The following is a 17382-nucleotide window of genomic DNA, read 5'->3' on the forward strand; positions in this document are numbered from 1 at the left end:
AGTGACACTTCTGGAGCAGTGAGCACACCATGTCCAGACTTGGCTTCTAAGTACCATTCCCCAACAAAAGGAATCAGCGTTCCTTGGAGAAAGGGCTGATTCTTAGGACTGTGCAGGGAAAATATAAGTCCACAGCATCTTAGAGAGCCAGAAAGTAAGGAAGTGCTCAAAAACAAAAGGATGGGAGTTGGGGCGCCTGTGTGGCTCAGTGGGTTGAGCCGCTGCTTTTGGCTCGGGTCATGATCTCAGGGTCCTGGGATCGAGTCCCGCATTGGGCTCTCTGCTCAGCGGAGAGCCTGCTTCCCTTCCTCTCTCTCTGCCTGCCTCTCTTGTGATTTCTCTCTGTCAAATAAATAAATAAAATCTTAAAAAAAAAAAAAAAAGGATGGGAGCATATCAAAGGAACGCAGAAGCCAGGCTGAAAGAGCTCCAACAGAAGCTGGGACAATTTCAGCAACTAAATAACATAGAACTGGTTTATAACCCAGAGTATAAAATAAACATATGAGTCCACAGTGATACAAATAAATTACTGTATTAAATATACAGGGGAGAAGTGGTAAATCTTCCTTATATATGTAAATACTCTGCCCACTGCAAGAAGTAGAGCTTAATTCCATCCCCACCCCCTTGAGTATGGGCTGGACTTGATGACTTGTTTCCAAATAACAGAGTACAGAAGAGGGGAGAAAAATAACACTCCAGTGGGCAAACCTCAAACACTGGCCTGGCCAGGAGACGAAGGTTAGCCACGTCAGTGCTAAGTTCTATCAATGCATGTACCCTTGACATGATGTGATGAGGAGGGCGCTCCACCTTTGTGCGATTTCTTCCTCCAAAACCCAGAACTCCAGTCATGAGGAAAATATCAGATAAACTCAAATTGAGTGACATTCTGTTAAGAACCTGGCCAGTGCTTCTTAAATTGTCATGGTCATGAGAAATACAGAGAGTCTCATACTTTCACAGTGTGAAACTGCCACGTACGAGAGCCTAGGCAGACGTGACCATGAAACACAGTGTAGGACACTGGGCTGGTTCCTGGGACAGAAGGAGGACATTAATGGAAAAACTGGTGAAATCAAAATAGAGTCCAGAGTTTAGTTAACGGTAATGTACCAATGTTGGTTTCTTGGTTCTAACCAATCTGCCATAGTCATGTAAGATGTTCACAATGGGCGGAAAATAGCCATGGGGTCTAGGGAACTCTGCTATCTCTGCAACTTCTCTTAAATCTAAAATCATTCCAGAGTAAGACATTAAAAAAAAAAAAGTAATACACATAGCAAGTATATACACCCTACGATTCAACTGTATAAAATGTAATATATGAATGTAAAGATATTAGAAAAATAGCGCTTTTATGTTACTAGGAAACACTGCATTTTTTTTCCCCTTTACTATTCTAGTGCTGTCTTAAATGTCTCAAAGAAGCCCCTGATAACTGGGAACATCAGTCCTCAGTGAGGCAGGAGAATCCCATGAGTGTGAGAAAATGGAACCACACATATCTCCACAGGAATATGACACAGAACTGTCAACTGAAATGAAAGGGAGAGAAAGCAGAGGTGACAAACCACACCGTTTAACTGGCAGGATAATTACGCCAGTCAGGGCAGTGGTTCCAGCCGGGGTATATGGACGATGCCCCCTTCCAAGTATCCAAAAATCACCAGACTTTCCCTTAAGTGATGTTCCAGGTCAGGGGTAAGACATCTCTTCATTTGCTCATTTTTCAACTGTTGTACATATTTATTACTTTAAGCAATTTAAACTGAAAAAAAAAAAAAAAAAAAAAAAAAAAAGGACAGAGGACAAGATAGATGTTCATCCCCAGAGAAAAAGTCATGAGTCCACGTTTAAATCCAGTTACCTTATGTAATCGAAGGTATACATGAGCCGAAGAGAGTTTGTCCACATGAAACCTACAAAGAATGAAAACCACTTTTAGCAAGAGGTATAAGACAACCATCTCCTCAGGCCCCTTGCATTTAAAGCATTCCAGTCCAGAAAGTATTAACTCAGTGCTTACCACATGCCAAGCACCACAGGGAGTATAAAATACAACCACCGCCTCTAAAGGCACTATCAACTGGGAGAGGTAAGATAAACACGAAAAGTTCTGCAGCTGTGTGAGACGAAGTGCCAAGATGAATACCAGAGAAATGGAAATACCCTGGAAAGGGTGATTTTTCCAGTGAGGAAGAGCAACCCATGACCAAAGGCTTCTCTGAAGGACTGAGGTTTAGAGGGTCCCTAAAGGAAGCAGAGGACTTAGAGAAACACAGGGAAAGGAATTTCAGGTGAGGAGAGAAGGGAATGAAAGACGTCATCAAGACTGCAGTGTTGCAAGCCTGGGAGACTAGTAGGACCACGGGGGAAATACTTTACAGCTGGAGAAGACACCAGCTTGGGAAAAGAGATGAGAGGTTTGGTTTGAGACATCCTATGTTTCAAGGCATGGCAAAATAATCCAAAGAGAAGCACAGAGTTGGAAGAGTCATAAAATGGGTCAGACCAACAACTCATCCTACCTCATATCTGACAATGGCCCTAATACAGGCCTTCTAGGAAAGCATGGGGCGTACCCTTTATGACACTATCCTTAAAAACATTTGGAATGTCCTCCCATCTCAACGTCCCAAATAAAACCTTACCATTTATTAAGGCTCTATCACCCGCCAATGTAAGGAAGTCTTTCTAAACTTAATCCCTTTCTCACCTAGTCTAGTGTTTAAGGTTTTCACATTTATAATTCACCAAATAAAGTTGACTTTCTCTTTTCAACATCCAGAGATGCCCCCAGGATTCTAGCACCGAACAACAGTAACACATGATGGTCACTTTGGGATTCTGTTAACTTGAATTGTCTCTTCCTTAGTCCATAATGTCCTGGGCTGTAGAGTTTTCAGTAAAAACCTAAGGAGGTTCCACTGCATCTCATTATGTATTTCTTAAGACATTTTCTTAGCATTAATGTATCTTTCAGAAGTGAAAACAGTCATACACTCACACCTAGTACAAGATGCAGACAGCGTGATTTTACATAAATGTTAAGATTATGGTGTTCCTAATACTCTTTTCAACAAATTAAGCATCTTGTTAGTCACTGTGATACAGAAAAATAGTACACATTTTTGGCAGTCAATGATGACTCTAAGTTTTTTTTTTTAATTTTTATTTTTTTAAAGATTTTATTTATTTATTTGACAGAGAGAGCGAGAGCTCACAAGCAGGCAGAGACGCAGGCAGAGGCGGAGGGGAAAGCAGGCTCCCTGCTAAGCAGAGAGCCCAATGCCTATGCCAGGCTAGATCCCAGGACTCAGATCATGAACTGAGCAGAAGGCAGAGGCTTAACCCATTGAGCCACCCAGGCGCCCTCTAGGTTTTATTTTTAACCATTACTGCTAGCCAGAAGTAGATATTGATTTTTCCCCAACTGGTTCATTTACTCATTTGCATTCCCATATAAAAGAGTGCTACTGATTATCGTCTTCAGCTTGGCCTTTTCCACTGGGAAAAAAAAAAAAAATGTGTTTTTGCAAATCTAGAAATTATCTCATTACCCTCTTTCAGAATCTTAGGAAAGACCCCATTAGGAAGCAAGTTCAGCTGAGAAGTAAGTCCTCTCATTCCAACTTGTTTTAAACCACTTCTCCACTTACAACAACTTTTTCCCACATACACACAGTAGTTTAATTGTATTCTGATTTCCCTTAAGAAAAGGTCTCTGATATGGAATTTTGTCAAAAGAAGTACACAAATAATTCAACGTATATCTTATCCCAAAACCCACACGGGAATATATCACTACTGATACACAGACCAATTCCACGCTGATAGGTTAACCTCTATGAGGGCACAAGGAATGCAGGGAAATACAGGGCTTGGTTGAACTGTAAAAACAAACAAAAAAAACCCCCCAAAAGCCAGCTCTACAAGTTTCCTTAAAAAAAAAAAAAAACTTTCCAAACTTTCTAAAATATTTACTCCAAAAAGTTTCAATTATGCCCCGTAGTTCTCTAGTTCCTTTTTGTCCTTGTTATCTTCCTCTTTCTTATTTCATTCCTGTTTTCTTTACTGAATGCAAAGACTGGAAAGCTCAATAAATGAGCGTCAATGACTAGGAGATGCAGAGATGCAGACCCTCAGAACTGAGTCATTTAACTCCTCAAAGTGGGGTCCCTGGAAATACTGTTCAGTAGGGTGTCTGGAGGCAAACTATTTCTATTTTCTATTCAAACTATTTTTCTATTTTCTATTACCCAGTTCCATTCTCATTTAGTCCCAGGAAAATCCTTTGCTTAAAGGTGCCTCAGAAGGTTTTCTGGTATACACTCAGATGGTGATATTCACACAGGTAAAGTTCCAAAGTGTACCTCGGAGAGAAACAAGTTGGAAAAATCACCTTGGAATGCTGATCAACTGAATCATTCCTAGCATGCCGAGGAATGTTCCCAGGATTGCCAAAACAGTCCTAAAACTGAGGGCTGGCTATTCCACCTTACATTAGGCCCCGAATAGCTTCTGAAAGTAAAAGTCCACCACCTCCAACAATAGTCATTAGTCTCAAGAGTTGGTCAAGATGGGTATCAAGGTATGTGTAGACGTTAATTTGGTTAAATAGCATTCCAGGAGAGAGTAAACCAAAATGAAATAAAAAACTCAACTCAGAACACATAGGGCATAGAAATTTCTCTTCCATGTATTTAATTTTTTAAAAAATTAAGGCAAAAGGCTGTGGTAAATTGACTTCCATGGTACATCTGAATACTCTGAATATGGCACCTTTACTAGGCAAGTATTTACACCTCAAAGGTGACATGTTAGAAATTCAGAGCAGATAACTACATAACAGAGGCAGCCAGTCACATCTCCCTTGACAGGATCTGGAGCTCTGTGGGTTTTAAGGACGACTGAAATAAGCCAGCTCAGTGATACATCCTCAAAATGGAGATACCAGAATGCAGTTATTGTGGAGAAATGTCCAGTAGAGATAACCGCTAGAGAGGCGGAGAGTTAATCAGGAAGTTAACAAATATTTATAGGACATGTGCCACAGGCCAGGTGCTATTGTAGGTAATGGGATGGGATAGTAAGTAAAGTGATCATTGTCCTCATGAGGCATATAATCTAGAGTTCCAGGAAGGTAAGCAGTACTCAATCCAAAAGCCCCTTGGCAGTGCACACTGCCCACCCGAGGTAAGGGGGAACCAAGCAGTGTCTACCTTGAGGACCCCTAATATTTGAGTTCAGAAGATAGGCCACTGTGCTGGAAGAGGCAGCAGATTGAGAAAAAAAAAAAAAGACTTTAAAGTTCCCCAGGTTTATAGTGCCTCCTGGTTCCTGGAGTGCGGACTTTAGAGAAGACAGAAAGGAAAGCATTTCCTCTGAGTCATGAATTACCCCCTCCATCATGGAGTAGACTGAAGCAAGAGAGGAGGCGCCCTTTGGTGGGTACCTGCAGCTGGGCCTGGGGGTTCTGAGGATGGCCACCTCTGGAGGGGGAGCTTAGGTTAAACTCTGTGCAATAGTTTTCCTATTAAATGTCCAATGCTGTCCACTTTATTGAAACTGAAGCAGCCCTTCTAAAAAGTGTCTAGCCCCTGTCTCTCTATGGAATTGAGTGAAAGATCCAGGACCACACTTGGGAGAAAAGAGGTCCAGAGAGAGCTGCAGCAATGGCCCGAGGGAGGAAGGAAGTCACCCTTTGCCAGAGAGCAGCAGCCGAAGGGAAGAAAAAAGTTGGTACTTCAGAACTCGAGCCAGCTGGGGAAACAGCAACAACCAAAGCACATCTGTTCAGTCTCCCAGAGCCTTAGTTTCTTCACCTGAAAATGAGTATAATACCAGTAACTCTTTTACAGGGTTACTGTGAAATTAAAGGTATTAACAAAGTAAACACCTACCAGTACTTGGCATATAGTTAGGTGTTCAATACATGTTCATTATTACTATCATTCAAGCAAATAGGATCTGTGTGCTTATCTTTAGGGACAGCACTGCGGGGGTGGGGGGGGCAGTGTTTGTGGAGTTGTGGAGACCATACCCCACTCTATATATAGAATTAGGCTCCAGGAGAGACACATCACAAGAGTAGAAGCTGAAGACAGAAAAGGAATGCAAACTGAGCCCAACAGTGTTATGTGAAAGTCATGGGAGTCCATGTCCTCCTAAAAGGTTCAAGGTCTGAGAGGTAGAAACGCCCCTATGGCATTCTAAGGCAGTCAGATAAAGAAAAGAATTCAACTAAAATGAAGGAGTTTTTGATCATTGGTCATTGTTCTTTGGGCTGGGTTTTGTGAGCAGCAAAAATAATCTTGGAAGGAGGTGAAGAAAGTAATTATTATGTTTTAAATTTCCAGAAAATATTTTAAAGAGGGAGTAGAGGCTGGATCAAGATGGTGCTAACCTCATGAGGGAGTTGGAAAGACAAAGGGAAGCCAGACTCTGTTTTCTTTAAAGCTGGACCTGGTCAGATGCTCTATCTATTCCATCTACAGGGAAGCTTCTATTTTCCTCATTGCAACTTGAGGCCCTCCCCCATCCTTCATCCTTTCAGGAAGAATGGTCTGAGTGTGTAAGTGAGGTGGTCTCATTAGCACACTATGAGAAGACACACATGAGGTTAAAGGAAAGCCTAGGTTCCAGAGGCCTCTGTGGTCATCCCTAGTTTACACGACAATTGTAAATGAGGGGAGCTGGCAGGTAGCTACTTAACCACTGACCATTCATAAACAAAATGCAAAGCACAAGTTCTAGGTTTCAACATAAAGATCAGGTGGGCTGGCCAAATCTAAAAAAGTAAACAAGGCATAGAAAGCAGAAGCAAAATTATTTCTTACCAAATATCTTCAGGCCAGCCATGCTTTATTAGATCTTCATCTATAGTGAGAAACAAGAAAACAAAGAAAAGGTTAAAAAAAAAAACCTGTCAAATGAAAATATGCCAGAGTTTACGGTAAGCTGGGAGTGGAGAAATACCAAGTCTTTCCACAACCGTTTCTCTCCCTTAATGGAGGAAAGAGTAATTCAGAGAGGCTATGATGCTTGAAAATACAGGAAAAAGAAAAATTTGTAAAAATCGTTTTTACATTTGGACCATGATAATTGTTATTATTTTTATAATAACACTTCTAAGAAACTTCAAAGATATTTCTATTTAAAGGTAGTAAAACTTCAAATCAGAGCAGCTAAGAAGTTAGATGAGGTCTTACAAAATTGATGCACTGTAAGAAATTTATTTGTTAAAATGGTTTTGCTAATCAGCAGACCGCATTTTACTTTTTTAAAAAAGACCTCTCAATTATAAAATTGTAGAACATTAGAAGATGCAACAACCACCTAAATAATAAATAAATAAAATAAAAATAAAATATAAAAATAAAAATCACCTAAAATTCTGTCACATACAAAAGAAAAATAAAATAGAAGAAATAGCTAGAAATTAAAACTGTCTCTCTGGGATGGAACATGGGTGTTGGAAAGGATAGGGTGAAAAATAAATGTTTTTATGATATGCATTGTTACTATTTGAAGTTCTAAGCCATGTATTTGTTAGATCAAAGTAAAATAAAAGATGAAAAAGTTCTTTGGAAACAATGACTACTTAATTCTATCACGTGAATAAACTTTTCTACTGTTCACATCTGGACTGTTTTTAATTATAAATGCTTTAGTAAATATTTTTAAAATAAATATGCCCATATTCCTGATTATTTCCTTCAAGCATATTTATAAAAGGTGAATTATTCTTTCAAAATGTATACTTTTACATTTTTAAGGCTAATAATATATTATCACTACAGAAAAATAGTATCAATATACACTTCCAATAGCCACATAAATAATTAGAAACTAATTGTGTCTAATACAAAAGCATTATTTAACGTATCAGACACAAGGTTAAAAACTGTAAGGTAAACAAAATGTTTAATGTGAGGATTTAAAATGTACCCAAGAAAGTATAATCTATCTAACTTGAAAGGGGTGTTCATTTTCCAGAAAACCAAAGGGATGATAAATCTTGGATGAGGGTACTCTTAGATACTGCAGACACCATAAATTTTCTGAAGGGCTTCCTACTAGCTTAAATGGGAAGCTGAGCCAATAGCCAACAAGTAATCAAAAAAAGTAAAGGGAAATAAATAAAAAATTAAAAAAAAAAAGTAAAGGGAAATACAAAAACCTCTTTCCCTCAGTCAGGCCATGTTTGGCTCCCTGGTGACACCTGCTGGCTAATAAAAAGAAAACATCTGAAAGCTTTTCAGTAAAAGAAAATTATTCAATTAAAAATTCACTTATGTTCCACGTAGTCACTTGTCTGAAGTCATCAAGGCTGTTAGAAATAAGTATGAAGTGCTAGGAGCACTAGAGAATGGGGTGTTTTAAAAATTTAATATTTTCATACAAAGCTGACTAGGAAAACGGACACCTCCAAATAACTCCAAATGGTCGTGGGGAAAAAACGTTCTATACATAGATTTCTTTCTAAATACATTTTAAGGACAGCAAAACAGCACTCCAGTGTCTTCTGGAAAGAAGCTAAATTTACATCTGTAGAATCTAAATTTATGTCTGTAGATATAAATCCGTACATAAAAATTTCTACAATGGACATTCCTTTAAATGAGCTACAATCAAGCCCATCCTAACCCTTCCTTCTCCACAAAGCCTTCCTGGTTCTCTCCCAATCACACTCTCTGCCCCTCTATAGCACTTACTCATACTGCTTCAGTGAACCCACATTTTTTTTTTTTAGATTTTATTTATTTATTTGACAAGACAGAGATCACAAGCAGGCAGAGAGGGAAGCGAGAGTGGGGGGGAAGCAGGCTCCCCACTGAGCAGAGAGCCCGATGCAGGGCTTGATCCCAGAACCCTGGGATCATGACCTGAGCTGAAGGCAGAGGCTTTAATGCACTGAGCCACCCAGGAGTCCCTAATCCATACTTTTTTAAATAGCCTTCATTTTTAAGAGCAGTTTTTAGAGTCACAGCAAAATGATCATTATTTGTTTTTGTGTGTACCTCTCCACCTTTAATGCTGCGAAAGCACAGATTACATCTTCCCCTTTGGCTACTCAGAGAGGGTGGCATATGGCCCCACACAGACCAGCCCCAGCAAATAGTAAATTAAAATGGAAGGAAAAGAGAGACATGGTGGGACTGTCTCTGGCACAGCTGCCTTGGGAGTTCGTCAATGGGAAGAAGTATCAATGCAGTCCTTCATTGTAAGAAATAAAGTTTCCCACCCAGAGTCATACAGTGCAAAACCCACACAACCGTACAGAGCAGCTCTCCTTTGGGTGCTTCTCAGTAACCTAAGTCTTAGGCTTGCATCCTTAATGTAGTAGAAAGAAAAGGAGATTTGATCAGATGTGGATCTATATCTAGTGTAGGTAACCAGGACTGGTCCTAACTGTGCCTCCTTGCTCAATGTACTACAAGGAGACAGCATCCCCTTCTCAGCCACATTCATCAGGAGGATGCTATGAAAAAAATACAAATTACCTATGATGATGTATGAGGTACTAAGAGAAATAGAAAACTCAAGTATTAATATACAGCAGATTGCTTCTCCATAACTCACACCAGAGACAATGTCATAAATTCATTACAAGGAAAACTGTTTAAAAATTATTTTATTCTGTTGTTTTTGGTGTTGTTTTTTTTTTTTTTGTCTTGGATGGGATGTAACAGTCTTGCTTATTCTCATTCTGCTTTATGCAACCAGTATTATTGCAAAGTTCTAAACCATTTATACAGATCTGATTAATAACATATATATTTACACAGCTATTACATGTATCACATTATATATTTTATATATATTACATTGTACGTTAGATATGCATATATGTTAACTATAGTTCTACATCTACATATACTATAGTAATATATAACATTACTGTTCTCTGACATTTTTTCATTTTTGGCTTTATTAATTTCATTCATGTCAAATGTCTCATACTGAAGAATATTATACTTGCTTCTTTTAAAGAATCAAGTTTAAACTGTTGTCAGTTTCAAACTGCACCTAGAACAGACTGATGGTTTTAGGGGCGGGGGGCGGAAATAAAGCAATACCTGGAGGTTAAAGAAAAGTAATTGGAGGGAACTGGCCAGCTCTCAGAGTCCTGAGGTGGTCACCCAGCCATGGAGCGGTCCCAGAAGCAAGAGGAGCTGGTTCTGGGGAGCTAAAAAAGCTCCATCGGTGACCCCTACAATTGCTGAGCGCCCACCCCAGGCCAGGTGCTTTACTCAGGCTCTTTATTTAACCCTCACACCCCTGTAAGGCAGACACTGGCCCATGATCCTCTTTGTACACCTCAGCAATGTGAGGTTCAGAGAGGTGAAGTGACTACAACCAGTCTGCTAAGAGCTCGCATTTTAACCTACATGGGCCTGAATTCAGACCACTCTTTTCCAAAACATGACACGACCCCTGTGAGAAGAGCCACTGTGTATTCTCCAAGCTTCAAGAGGGGTTCTGTCAGGTCTCCAAGCTCCCCTGCTGCATATCTTTTCTCCCTCAGCTCAGGGCTGTCAACTCCCTGCTCCACAGCAAGTAAGCTCACCTTCACTTTCGTTTCCCTCCTCACTCGGGCAATCAGAAGGCCACATCCCTAAAGCGGTTTTCCCTTTTAAACTTTGGTTTACATTGATTAGTGGGTCAAAAAATTAATACAGCTAGTTGAGTCTAGCTTTGTAAAAATCAAACAAAAGAGAGGGCCAGCAAAAAGTATGGACATTTTTTGTAAATTTTTGTTTTAGTTACATCGATGTGTACAGTGTGGAATAATGTATTTCATTCTGAGCAGAGTGATCAACAAAGTTTGAAAAAATGTTAACATTTTGTAACTCAAAAAGAGCCATCTTCAGTCTCAAAAATCCTAAGTGTTTCCTCTATTCTTAAATGTGGTAAAAACATACAGAAAATGATCTTTACAACTAAGTCACACATGATTTTTACTTGATATAAATTAGCACAGGTTAACCTCTGATTCATATCACCTTACATCAGACGATACCACAGAACTCTTAGTTAAGTTTTTAATCAGCAACAAGTGGTCTAATAGACAATATTATTTGATATAATTAAATCCTAGGAAAGTTAACCCACTGGAGTGCTTTATAATGGGCTTAATTAATAGTAATTAGCTGAAAACTCATATCTGACCAACCAAGGGGGGGTAGGGGAGGAGGCAATTAACACTTACCTGCTGGAAATTTCAAAATCAAATGCTTTTGAAAACTTACTTTCATATTTATCCTTTCCCATGTAAATAGTGTAAGCAGATGAATTAACTAAGACAAAACAAAAATATAAAAAACAGTTAGATAATTTCATCCCCAACAAAACTGCTTCATGGGAAAAATACACAACAAATACTTCAATTAGGGGTTGGCAACACATGGGCCACAGGCCAGATCCAGCCCTTTTTTGGAAGCCCGGATGCTAAGAAATGACTTCTACATTTTTAAGGAGTTGAAAACACAAAATGAGGAAGAATAAAGCTACAGAGACTGGATGTGGCTCACAAAGTCTAAAATATTTACTACCTGGCCCAAATAGGAAAAGTTTATTGACCCTTATACAATAGATACTTTCCTACTTTCATCAGGGATAGAGTTCAATAGAATTCCAGTTCAGCCCTATACTTTTGCCTTCTTCAAAAGAGTAAAAAAACAAACAATTTACCCTTCACCTCAACCATTTAAAAATAGGCTCCTATACCTGGCTGAGTTTTTTCGTAATTGTATTTTGGCAATATTATTCTCTTCCAGGTGTGCTGCAAATTATAATGCACTACCCCATTCCGGGGAAAGACAGTTTTTCAATTATCTTCAAAATCAGTGACTGAGCCCTGATGACACATTAGAATCACCTAATTATGTCCCAGATCCATTAAGACTAACCAAATCCAGATTTCTGGTGGATAAGCAATGGTGTATTTTTCTTTTTAAAAAGGATCTTCAACTATCTGCAATGTGAAGTGAATGTTAGGAAATACTGCTTTAAACCAAACTGAATATTCTAGATATGGCTTACCTTAGAAATGACATTTGTTTTACTGAGCAAGTGACTTGCCGCAGGCAACTTCCATCTGGGGTCAAACAAAAATTCAAATTCTGTCTGGGCACTGGGTTTCCAAGCTAGTCTACCAAAACTTGTTTGACCCCATCTGGATCTAAACTCCTGATAATAGTCACGAGGCCCCCAGTCTGGGCAGCTTGTTGGCTGTCATTCCAGGGCACAAACTAGTACATATGAGTGGAGCTCTGAAGGCTAGAGGCAGCACTCTCATTTATAAATTTTTAAATAAATTACCTGTACTTTCAGTAATGAGAAACTCCTTAAATTATCAATCATAGTTGCTCTCTTGGGGCGGGAAAATCCCATTTCCTTCAGTTAACTGTTATAAATACCACAACCCAAATTACCTGTAAGTAGTTGAGGGAACTATCTGGAAAAGAGAGAGTATTTGCATTGACTAGTTGACAGAAATCCTCGTCTATAATTGAGTATTACATTAGCTTGGTAAGGCCTTAGCATAGCCAGGACAGCCATTGTAACAAATGCCAGAAGTGCAGGAATAAAACCATTTGATTGTTTCTGTACAACCTAATGTTATTCTATGTGTACACTCTTTGATCCTGTAATGTCACCACTAAGTATATACTGTAATTGCTCTATCAAGCAATGACGTTCTTTTTACAATCTAAATACCCATTAATTAAGACTGGTTAAACACGGCAGAACATACATAAACAAAATACCATGTACCCACTGAAAACAAAAGGCAGGAATTAAACAATAGTATTTTTGTATACATATGGCAAGATTCAATTTGTAAAAAAATATATCCAGGTTTACAACCATATGCTTAATATATGCATCTATTTTCTTTATGTGTATGCGAAGATATACATATAACTATTAACAATACTTACCAAATATATAGATGGTTTTTTATAATCAGAACGAAAGTAATTTTTCAAATGATTAAAATAAAATAAAGCTGTTTGTGCAGGCTAAGCCACCTAAATTGTAGCCAAGAGAGTGACAGACAACTGTTTGGATGGTTGACCTATAAAATGAGGCGATTAAGAACATAACTCAAATGCAAACAGAGGCATTCTACAAAATAATTCTTCAACAAAAGCGTCATGAAAGACAAAGACTAAGCAACTGCTCCAGATTAGAACAGGCTGAAGAGTAATGAATGACAACCAAATGCAACAATGATCTGTAATGTTCCTTTGTTATAAATACATTATTAGGACACCAATGAAAACCAAATAAAAGCTGATGAGTTAGTAGTATTGCTGCAATGTTAATTTTCTTTTTTTTTTTTTTTTTTTTTTAAAAGATTTATTTATTTGACAGATAGAGATTACAAGTAGGCAGAGAGGCAGGCAGAGAGAGAGAGAGGAGGAAGCAGGCTCCCAGCCAAGCAGAGAGCCCGACGCGGGGCTCGATCCCAGGACCCTGGGATCATGACCTGAGCTGAAGGCAGAGGCTTTAACCCGCTGAGCCACCCAGGCGCCCCAACTGCAATGTTAATTTTCTAATTTTGGTAATGAGGAATGCTTTTTGATAACAGAACATCTTTGATTTTAGGGAGAAAAAATCCTGAAGTATTTAGGGGTAAAACGTGACTTACCAAAAAATGGCTCAAGAAAAAAAAGTGTGTGTGTGCACACATGCGTGCACACACGTGTGGAGAGAGGGAGATGAAGAAAAAATAAAGAGGGAAGGAAAGAAAGAAGTTCTAATGTTAGAATTTGGGCGATCTAAGAGGTTATAAAGGAAAACCTTTTTTATTTTTGTAACTTTTCTGAAAGACTGAATTAGTCAAAAGAGAAAATTTAAAAAAAAAAAAGGAAAATGACAGCTCAGTAAGAAATCTGAAGGAAGTTCCTGTGTATGTTAAGAGGGATAAAGTAAAAGTAAATTGAATTATTCTAGTACTTTTGTTATTCTTGCCCAAAGAATAGGGTTAATTAGTATGGAATATAATCATCTTAAAGGTAGAGGATTCAAGTGTAGCAACCAATCCAACTTTAGAGGCTCTGAGATAATTTATTTACAGATGCAATCAAAAGGTATTAGAAGTGCAGACGGACTTAATGAGCCAAGTGCAGATACTGTGTGGGTCCATAAATCAGATGGTCTTAAATTTGACAGTGGAAATACAGTAAGGCTAATGTTTCATTATTCCATTATGACAGAGCATGAAACACGAATTAAGTCAAAGAGATTTTAGTCAGATACTAATTTTAAAAGGACAAGCAGTAACTTTGTATTGAGATTTTCTCCCCATTTAAAAAAAAGTTTTTATACAGTAAATCCTAAGTTGTCTGAAAAGCCTGGCAAGTTGCTTTCCTGAAGATACTGTATGTTCAAGTTGATTTCTCTAAGAGAATATGTTAAAGTTCTATTACTATTTTACTGACAAAGTTATAATTTTTCAATTAACTTTGCAATTTTATTTTTAAAAATTTTATTTATTTATTGGCGAGCAAGAGAACAACAGAGAGCCTGCAGGAAGAAGATGGGTAGAGGGAGAGGAAGAAGCAGGACCCCGGGATCATGACCCAAGCTGAAGGCAGATGCTTAACGGACTGAACCATCCAGGCGCCCCTTTGCAATTTTAAAAGATTTGCTGCCCAAGTGTGTTTTTGTTAGACTTAAAGGTCAAATATTTTTCCAACAGGAAGCAGATCTGACCTTATAATGGAAGCCAATGAGGAAAACATGACCCATAATCTGCTAAAACACTGCTCTATTATGGGCATCTGTATAAGTACAAATAGTGCTCAAAGAATTTAGAATGGCTTTAAGGAGAATAAAACAGCTAACATAAAATACATGTAGTACCGGGGCGCCTGGGTGGCTCAGTGGGTTAAAGCCTCTGCCTTCGGCTCGGGTCATGGTCTCGGGGTCCTGGGATCGAGCCCCACATCAGGCTCTCTGCACCGCGGGGAGCCTGCTTCGTCCTCTCTCTCTGCCTGCCTCTCTGCCTGCCTCTCTGCCTAGTTGTGATTTCTCTCTGTCAAAATAAAAAAAAAAAAATAAAATATTAAAAAAAAAATACATGTAGTACCTATAAACCCTGCCTGTATTTTTTATTTCATTGTTGGGCTTCTTTTTTGGATACCTATATTGTTGGGAACTCTCATGAGTGGAGAAGCTAAAAAGAGACTGGAGTTAGGACAAAGCAAACAAAAAAAAAAGGGAGGATGCTATTAGGGACCTATAACAGCTCTTCAGGCTACTGTGAATTGTTTCTGATAATTTTAATAATATGGGTAAGACAAACCAACTCTATAAAGGCAGACAAATGGCTATGGCACACTGTCAAGTCTAGACCACTGAAAAAAATGAGATGGGATAGTGTTATGGAATGAGGATGGGGGCAGTCTGTAAGCAAATTCCCTGGGCCTTAATGTTCACATCTTTAGAGAAAGTATCACCTTTTTCAACAACAATGAGGCTGGTTTCGCTTAAATCTCACGTTTAACAAGCAAGCAGAGAGAGTAACAATAGAATAGTATGTGCTGTGACTAAGTCAAAAAATACGTTTGGGGCACCTGGGTGGCTCAGTGGGTTAAGCTGCTGCCTTCGGCTCAGGTCATGATCTCAGGGTCCTGGGATCGAGTCCCGCATCGGGCTCTCCGCTCAGCAGGGAGCCTGCTTCCCTTCCTCTCTCTGCCTGCCTCTCTGCCTACTTGTGATCTCTCTCTGTCAAATAAATGAATAAAATCTTTTAAAAAAAATACCTTTACTCAATAAGCATTTATTAACTACTATGAGCCAGGCACTAGACTAGGGAAACAAGGAGATCCTGCCCCTGTCCTCAAGAAGCTTACACTCTAGATTAAGCAGACAGCATCTAATACCAAAGATACACAGAGGGTGTTAAGGGGGTCCCCCAAAGAGGTTCAGCTAAACAATCTCTGGGTTAGGTTGGGAGAGGCATTTGTAAAAGATGGGCCAGAGCTGTCTTAGGGGAGTAAATGAGATTGATCAGGCAAAGGAACAACATGAGCACAAAAAACGAAGTCAAGACACAGCATTTCCTGGGAACTAAAAGCACGCTTTCCTTGGTTGCCAAAGACAAATCAGAAACACTATCATGTGTCAAATTTTGAGATCTGGGACATCAACTCTAGCCAGTGAGTGGCTGTACCGCCACTCCACGGTTGTTGTTTTTGGTTTTTTTTTTGTTTTGTTTTGTTTTTTACTGTTTTCTGTTGCATTCCAGGACCTACAACGCTATCCTAGAAGGGTAAGGCGCACTTCCTGGAAGGCAGTGTGGTTGGCAGGTAGACATGCCCCTTCTCTCTCCAAGTGGGTAATTACCAGGACGCAGTCAGAATAAAGGTCAAGGAGGTGGAGGTGAGACCTGCGATGGGGGTGTGAAGAAGCCCACAAACTCTGCCCAATTCCAGGTAGCGAAGGGAGGTCTTTCCGAGGAAAAAGAACTCCCGGATGCAAAGACAGCAGGAGTGATGGTCCATCTACACTCCCCCAGACCCAGACAAGGGATACAGGGGGACGGCAGGGACGGACACAAAGTGGGGACCGAAAGGGCGCAGGAAGAAGCCCCCACTGCCGAGGAGGAGCAGCTTTAAGATGAAGTTCAGGCTGAACAGCCGGGAGTCCCGGCTTCGGAGCCCCGCCGTAGAGCAGGGACGGAGGAGGTCACAGCGTCCACTCACCGCTGTTGCTGGTAAAGTAGAACACCATGATCTCGGCGGCGGCGCGGGGACTCCAGCGCCCAACAGCAGCACTCAACTTGCTAGCTCAGGATACCAGAGAGCGGAGGCCGCCTGTTCCCCGGAACTCCTCGCGCACTTCCGGCGGACGTCGGGTCGCGTCATAACGCCAGTCGTTGGCGCCATCTTTAATCCTGGCGAGTGGGTGAGTGGGGGAAGGGTGCGGGCGGGCTAATAGCGTTCATTGGTTTGGGGGTTGAAGAAGGAAAGTAGATGGAGCTAGGACAATTCGTGGTTGGGAAACGCAGCGAGGAAATTCTATCCTCTTAAAAAAAAATACCTTTGGCCAACTTTGCTTGTAGAGTCACCACCAAGTGAGCGGTCTTATCTTGAGGCTTATCTGTTGGTTGTTAACTGCTACCCATCACCCCCTGATGGGCTCCGGGACAGCAAAAACCACTGCCTCTCTTAACAGCCTTCCCTGCGCCAATCACAGTAGCTGGCACGTAGTAGGAAGTTTTTATTTTGAAATGAACCCAAATGCTTCCACTATTCATATTCTAGCTCCACCACTTACAAGGCATTTGTTGGCCACATTCTGTGCTTCACTCCCCTGATCTGCAAAATGAAGATGAATACAGCAACTAATTCATAG

The 17382-nt window shown here is 39.9% G+C and overlaps 1 protein-coding gene across 1 annotated transcript in view; it reads right to left on the reverse strand.

The window, feature by feature from the left end:
• The window catches only part of CCDC25 (coiled-coil domain containing 25), a 44064-nt gene extending 27220 nt beyond the window's left edge, over positions 1–16844 (reverse strand). The window contains exons 1-4 of the mRNA XM_045997201.1: positions 16731–16844; positions 11262–11309; positions 6846–6885; positions 1874–1925 (exon numbers count right to left, since the gene is read on the reverse strand). Of these exons, the coding sequence (XP_045853157.1) occupies positions 1874–1925; positions 6846–6885; positions 11262–11309; positions 16731–16758 (168 nt within the window). The 5' untranslated portion in view covers positions 16759–16844. The remainder of the gene's footprint in view (positions 1–1873; positions 1926–6845; positions 6886–11261; positions 11310–16730) is intronic.
• Between the last annotated feature and the right edge of the window lie 538 nt (positions 16845–17382).

This window comes from Meles meles, chromosome 2 (assembly GCF_922984935.1).
Source record: "Meles meles chromosome 2, mMelMel3.1 paternal haplotype, whole genome shotgun sequence".
Lineage (NCBI taxonomy): Eukaryota > Metazoa > Chordata > Mammalia > Carnivora > Mustelidae > Meles > Meles meles.